Source organism: Pseudoliparis swirei, chromosome 8, assembly GCF_029220125.1.
Source record: "Pseudoliparis swirei isolate HS2019 ecotype Mariana Trench chromosome 8, NWPU_hadal_v1, whole genome shotgun sequence".
In the NCBI taxonomy this organism is placed as follows: Eukaryota; Metazoa; Chordata; class Actinopteri; order Perciformes; family Liparidae; genus Pseudoliparis; species Pseudoliparis swirei.
Window position 1 is genome coordinate 24,125,352 of NC_079395.1, and position 7,195 is coordinate 24,132,546.

Consider the following 7,195-nt stretch of genomic DNA (forward strand, 5'->3'; position numbering starts at 1 on the left):
ATGGTTCTACGCTACATTCAGCTGATGCTTTCACCCAAAGGGACTCACAATAAGTGGACAACAATAATCGAGAAAGTAAAATTTCTTCAAGCCATCTTTAAAAAAATAATGTTGTTCACGTTATAGTGGGAAACAATGTGTTTTTAGTGTGGGCGTGAGATGTGGAGACGTCCTGCTGTCAGACCTCTACCTGTCCTTGTGTCTCATGGATGGAGGTCTGGATCCTGGTCCATGCTACTCCTCATTATCATAGTAGAACAATTCTACTGGACACTAACAGCATCCCTCAGGCCTTGTGTTCCTGGAGGAAGGAGCTCAGCTGAAGCTACAAGCAGCTGCTCCGAGGTCAGTGAGCCTTCTGAGCTCTCATCTCCACAAGCAGGCCTCCATTGTCTCTCTCAGAAGTACCCGTGATCAACTTCTTACCAGTCATTGAAGAAGAATACTATAATATATATAATAAATAATATCAGTATTTGGACTTCCTGGTGCTCCCCCCCCCCCTCTCACAGAAACGCTGTGTATATTGTAGTGGAAGATACAAGTTACAAATGATACTCAGAGGGCTTTACAATCTGTACACAGAGACATCCCTGACCTTTGACCTTTGACCTCACATCAGATCAGGAACAACTCCCAAGGAATAGAAAAAAAACTTTCTGGGGGAAATAAATGAAGAAACCTTCAAGAGAGAACAGAGGAGGATCAGGTGAACAATAGATGTCATGTGACCAGATGAACAATATATGTCATGTGACCAGATGAACAATAGATGTCATGTGACCACATGAACAATAGATGTCATGTGACCAGATGAACAATAGATGTCATGTGACCAGATGAACACTAGATGTCATGTGACCAGGTGAACAATAGATGTCATGTGACCAGATGAACAATAGATGTCATGTGACCAGATGAACACTAGATGTCATGTGACCAGGTGAACAATAGATGTCATGTGACCAGATGAACAATAGATGTCATGTGACCAGATGAACAATAGATGTCATGTGACCAGATGAACAATAGATGTCATGTAACCAGATGAACAATAGATGTCATGTGACCAGATGAACAATAGATGTCATGTGACCAGATGAACAATAGATGTCATGTGACCAGATGAACAATAGATGTCATGTTACCAGATGAACAATAGATGTCATGTAACCAGATGAACAATAGATGTCATGTGACCAGATGAACAATAGATGTCATGTGACCAGATGAACAATAGATGTCATGTGACCTGATGAACAATAGATGTCATGTGACCAGATGAACAATAGATGTCATGTGACCTGATGAACAATAGATGTCATGTGACCAGATGAACAATAGATGTCATGTGACCAGATGAACAATAGATGTCATGTGACCAGGTGAACAATAGATGTCATGTGACCAGATGAACAATAGATGTCATGAGACCAGATGAACAATAGATGTCATGTGACCAGGTGAACAATAGATGTCATGTGACCAGATGAACAATAGATGTCATGTGACCAGGTGAACAATAGATGTCATGTGACTAGATGAACAATAGATGTCATGTGACCAGGTGAACAATAGATGTCATGTGACCAGATGGACAATAGATGTCATGTGACTAGATGAACAATAGATGTCATGTGACCAGATGAACAATAGATGTCATGTGACTAGGTGAACAATAGATGTCATGTGACCAGATGAACAATAGATGTCATGTGACCAGGTGAACAATAGATGTCATGTGACTAGATGAACAATAGATGTCATGTGACCAGGTGAACAATAGATGTCATGTGACCAGATGGACAATAGATGTCATGTGACTAGATGAACAATAGATGTCATGTGACTAGATGAACAATAGATGTCATGTGACCAGATGAACAATAGATGTCATGTGACCAGGTGAACAATAGATGTCATGTGACCAGATGAACAATAGATGTCATGAGACCAGATGAACAATAGATGTCATGTGACCAGATGAACAATAGATGTCATGTAACTAGATGAACAATAGATGTCATGTGACCAGATGAACGTGACCAGATGAACAATAGATGTCATGTGACCAGGTGAACAATAGATGTCATGTGACCTGATGAACAATAGATGTCATGTGACCAGGTGAACAATAGATGTCATGTGACCAGATGAACAATAGATGTCATGTGACCAGGTGAACAATAGATGTCATGTGACCAGGTGAACAATAGATGTCATGTGACCAGATGAACAATAGATGTCATGTGACCAGATGAACAATAGATGTCATGTGACTAGATGAACAATAGATGTCATGTGAACAGGTGAACAATAGATGTCATGTGACCAGATGAACAATAGATGTCATGTGACTAGATGAACAATAGATGTCATGTGACCAGATGAACAATAGATGTCATGTGACCAGGTGAACAATAGATGTCATGTGACCAGATGAACAATAGATGTCATGTGACTAGATGAACAATAGATGTCATGTGACCAGGTGAACAATAGATGTCATGTGACCAGATGAACAATAGATGTCATGTGACCAGATGAACAATATATGTCATGTGACTAGATGAACAATAGATGTCATGTGACCAGGTGAACAATAGATGTCATGTGACCAGATGAACAATAGATGTCATGTGACTAGATGAACAATAGATGTCATGTGACCAGGTGAACAATAGATGTCATGTGACCAGATGAACAATAGATGTCATGTGACCAGGTGAACAATAGATGTCATGTGACCAGATGAACAATAGAAGTCATGTGACTAGATGAACAATAGATGTCATGTGACTAGATGAACAATAGATGTCATGTGACCAGGTGAACAATAGATGTCATGTGACCAGGTGAACAATAGATGTCATGTGACCAGATGAACAATAGATGTCATGTGACCAGATGATCAATAGATGTCATGTGACCAGGTGAACAATAGATGTCATGTGACCAGGTGAACAATAGATGTCATGTGACCAGATGAACAATATATGTCATGTGACAAGATGAACAATTATTAATTGTTAATTATTATAAATAATAATAGTATTATTATTATTTCTTTTTATTAGTTGTTGTTGTTGTTGTTGTTGGTTTGGGGTAAAGAGTGTAAGTCTATTGTGTGATTCATACTCCGGACCAGAAGGTGGCGGTAATGCACCAATAAGATGGATGCCAACCGCCGTTAAACAAGAAGAAGAAGAAGAAGAAGAAGAAGAAGAAGAAGAAGACACAAACCCCGCCTGCCCGAATGTGAGCGGTACACGCCTGTGTGTAACGGAGCGCACCCACATCCGATTGGCCACGCTCCGTATTACGTACCCGGAAGTAAACAAACTCGAGTCGTCCAGCCGCTGAACCCCAAGGTGAGAAGTCTTCAGAGCAGCATGTGGAGAGAAGGTCCAGGTAAGAGGAGCCGCGTGGAGCCGGGTCCCGAGCCGGGTCCCGAGCCGGGTCCCCTCAGAGACCATCACCAGCGAGGGAGCTGAGAGAACTGCTCTCACCATCAGTTTATTCACCATCAGTTTATTTTCCACACCAATACTGTGTTTGTAGCAGCAGTCAACGTTCCATAGTGTGACACATATTCATAACGTCTCATCGACCTCCACCTCCGGGTATCTGTTGTCTCCATCTTTAAATAACACACATTCAAATATCATGACACAATTTAATAAATCAACCAAAGCAGTCTCGAAGACATCACACACCTCCTGCTGCTTCTCCCAACGCACTTCACACACGTCGCGCTGCATGACCTCTGACCTTTACACCTTGTGACCTCATCCCGTCTCTCAGGTGTCTTCACACTGTTATTAAACCTGTCCTAAAGAAAGCTTGTTGAGACCCCCGAAAGATGACAAAGTATGGGCCCATATCAAAACTCCCATTGTTAAGTAGAACAATGAAAAAAGTGGTTAACTACGTGGCCAAAATAACTGGATCTGAAGGGATCTGAGGGGATCTGAAGGGATCTCAGGGGATCTGAGGGGATCTGAAGGGAGGACGAGGCGGTTTCTGAGCTGTGGGGAGGTCTGACTCCGGATTGAAATGGACCGTACAGGTGGGTGGAGTCAGGTGGGTGGAGTCCAGGTGGGTGGAGTCAGGTGGGTGGAGTCAGGTGGGTGGATTTAGGTGGGTGGAGTCAGGTGGTTGGAGTCCAGATTTGTGGAGTTGTGGAGTCAGGTGGGTGGAGTCAGGTGGGTGGATTTAGGTGGGTGGAGTCAGGTGGGTGGAGTCAGGTGGTTGGAGTCCAGATTTGTGGAGTCAGGTGGGTGGAGTCAGGTGGTTGGAGTCAGGTGGTTGGAGTCAGGTGGGTGGAGTCAGGTGGGTGGAGTCAGGTGGGTGGAGTCAGGTGGTTGGAGTCAGGTGGGTGGAGTCAGGTGGTTGGAGTCCAGATGGGTGGAGTCAGGTGGTTGGAGTCAGGTGGTTGGAGTCAGGTGGGTGGATTTAGGTGGGTGGAGTCCAGGTGGTTGGAGTCAGGTGGTTGGAGTCAGGTGGGTGGAGTCAGGTGGTTGGAGTCCAGATGGGTGGAGTCCAGGTGGGTGGAGTCAGGTGGTTGGAGTCAGGTGGGTGGATTTAGGTGGGTGGAGTCAGGTGGGTGGAGTCAGGTGGGTGGAGTCAGGTGGTTGGAGTCAGGTGGGTGGAGTCCAGGTGGGTGGAGTCAGGTGGTTGGAGTCAGGTGGGTGGATTTAGGTGGGTGGAGTCAGGTGGGTGGAGTCAGGTGGGTGGAGTCCAGGTGGGTGGAGTCAGGTGGGTGGAGTCAGGTGGGTCTGAGTTGGTCGTCAACAGAACGTTGGAGGACTTCAGACGGCCGGTGGTTGTTGAGGATGTCGGGATCAAGACCTGGAGGTGTGAGTGGCAGCTGGTCTCAGTGTTGCTTCTGTAGAAAGATGGGAGGGAGTTTAATTTCTAAGTGTGGAGTTTGAGCGATTGCCCAAAGGTTTGGGAAGTTCATCTCTCACCAGGATGTGATGTTGTTGTGGGGGGATGATGAGCTGAGTGGAGTTGACGCATGTCCAGAACCTCTCTGACACCGGGTCAGAGGAAGGTCGGGTCTGACGACCCCTTAAAGCCCCTCCCTCTCCACTGACGCCTCATCCCAGCCCCTCCGTGTGAGGCCCGTCCACGACTCACAGCTGACATGTGCTCCGTGTTGTGTGTTGTGTGTTGTGTGTTTTCTGCATTATTCCATCCAGAATAAAAGATGAGGGTTTCCACCAGCCACCTGCAGCAGCTCGCCATCTTCACCACCCTGCTGACCGGGGGAGGGGTCGGCACCATGTACTACCTGCTGCAGAGTGAGGACGTGTGTGTGTGTGTGTGTGTGTGTGTGTGTGTGTGTGTGTGTGTGTGTGTGTGTGTGTGTGTGTGTGTGTGTGTGTGTGTGTGTGTGTGTGTGTGTGTGTGTGTGTGTGTGTGTGTGTGTGTGTGTGTGTGTGTGTGTGTGTGTGTGTGTGTGTGTGTGTGGACCCCATGTTGACATGGGAACACATTTCATTACGTTTCATTTGCAAACTGCCAACTGCAGATACTTTCCTTCAGCCCTCCAGTGGCTCAGACGGGTCGAGGCCTCGAGGTCAGACCCTCATGGAGCGAGTCCAAATTGAGTCACTGTCAAAAACTCGTGCCACCGTTAGAGTCTCGTCACTACAGAAGAGGAACCAGGGAATAGAACCCAAGGCCCATTTCCACTGGACATGACCTCAGGGCAGCGACCTGAGGGCGGTCACACCAGACGCCACTTTTAAAAGTGCAGCCGCTCCAAAGACGCCTTCGCAAAAACACGTAAAGCAGCGAGGTGCGGAAGTACTGGTAAAGATTATGCTGAGTACCACCTGCCTTGGGCCTCCTGTTGATCCTATTGGCTGCCTTGGGCCTCCTGCTCATCCTATTGGCTGCCTTGGGCCTCCTGTTCATCCTATTGGCTGCCTTGGGCCTCCTGTTCATCCTATTGGCTGCCTTGGGCCTCCTGCTCATCCTATTGGCTGCCTTGGGCCTCCTGCTCATCTTATTGGCTGCCTTGGGCCTCCTGCTCATCCTATTGGCTGCCTTGGGCCTCCTGCTCATCCTATTGGCTGCCTTGGGCCTCCTGTTCATCCTATTGGCTGCCTTGGGCCTCCTGCTCATCCTATTGGCTGCCTTGGGCCTCCTGCTCATCCTATTGGCTGCCTTGGGCCTCCTGTTGATCCTATTGGCTGCCTTGGGCCTCCTGCTCATCCTATTGGCTGCCTTGGCTGAGCGTGACGTTGATGTTCGGTGCTCCTCCACACTTCACGCTTAAAGTTGAGACTGTTAACTCTTCGTGGCGCCTGAACAACGAGGCGCCGTAGGGAGTCAACGGAGAGTGGCGTCTGGTGCGATCGAGCGCTAAAACAATAAACATTTAGCTTGAGATGACATTACACAAATAATGTTTTGTTTAACATTTTGTATTTTATTTAACAAAAAAAATAAAAAGCATTTTCTATTTATTTATTTTTAACATTAAAAAAAAACATTTAGTAAAGATGGTTGTTTCTTACAGTAGTTTGTTTATTCAATAGTGTGTGTGTGTGTGTGTGTGGTGTGTGTGTGTGTGTACTCTCCATTAGAGAGGTTTGCTGAGTCAGACTACCACCGGCTGGCTCTCCAGAAGTTGGAGGCGTGTCCAGTTGCCATGGAGATGCTGGGGGCCCCCCCCCTAAAAGTCTACAACATCCATCTGACGGACAGAAACAACCGCGTGGACCGGCGCACGGCTCAGGTAGTTCACACGCCGCCCGCCGGAGGACCAGGTGCTCTGGGTCCGTGGACTGACTTTAATGACCTTGAGTTTCAGATTAAGATCCCTGTGAAGGGGTCGGAGACGGGAGGCTACCTGTATGCTGCTTCGGTTCAGGACCCGGACACCAACAGGTGAGTGGAACCACACTGATGGGTGTCTCCAGACCCAGCGGCGCCCTCCCCCCCTCCCCCTCTCTGGGCCTGTTCCCACACAAAGAGGTCCCGACAGGTCCTCTGGGGCTGAACCCCCTCAGCAGGTCTCCTGTAGACCTGCTCACACGAGTCCTGTTGTCGGCTGCAGGAGGAAACTCAAAGTATTCGTGTGTGCTCGTCAACTAGGACGACATCAAGGTGGCGTCACATGGTCCGTGGAGCATGGCGAGGGCCTCGTGTCGCCCTGACCGGTGCTCTCCTCCCCCTGCAG

The 7,195-nt window shown here is 47.5% G+C and overlaps 1 protein-coding gene across 2 annotated transcripts in view; it reads left to right on the top strand.

Moving 5' to 3' along the window:
• The first annotated feature begins 3,253 nt into the window (after positions 1-3,253).
• LOC130197874 (cytochrome c oxidase assembly factor 1 homolog) overlaps positions 3,254-7,195 on the top strand; it is a 4,200-nt gene continuing 258 nt past the window's right edge. Inside the window, exons 1-4 of one of the 2 annotated variants that reach the window (XM_056420837.1) lie at positions 3,254-3,411; positions 5,205-5,306; positions 6,600-6,751; positions 6,827-6,903. In XM_056420837.1, the coding sequence (XP_056276812.1) occupies positions 5,213-5,306; positions 6,600-6,751; positions 6,827-6,903 (323 nt within the window). In that variant the 5' untranslated portion in view covers positions 3,254-3,411; positions 5,205-5,212. The remainder of the gene's footprint in view (positions 3,412-5,204; positions 5,307-6,599; positions 6,752-6,826; positions 6,904-7,195) is intronic. The other variant, XM_056420838.1, reaches the window with a different exon arrangement.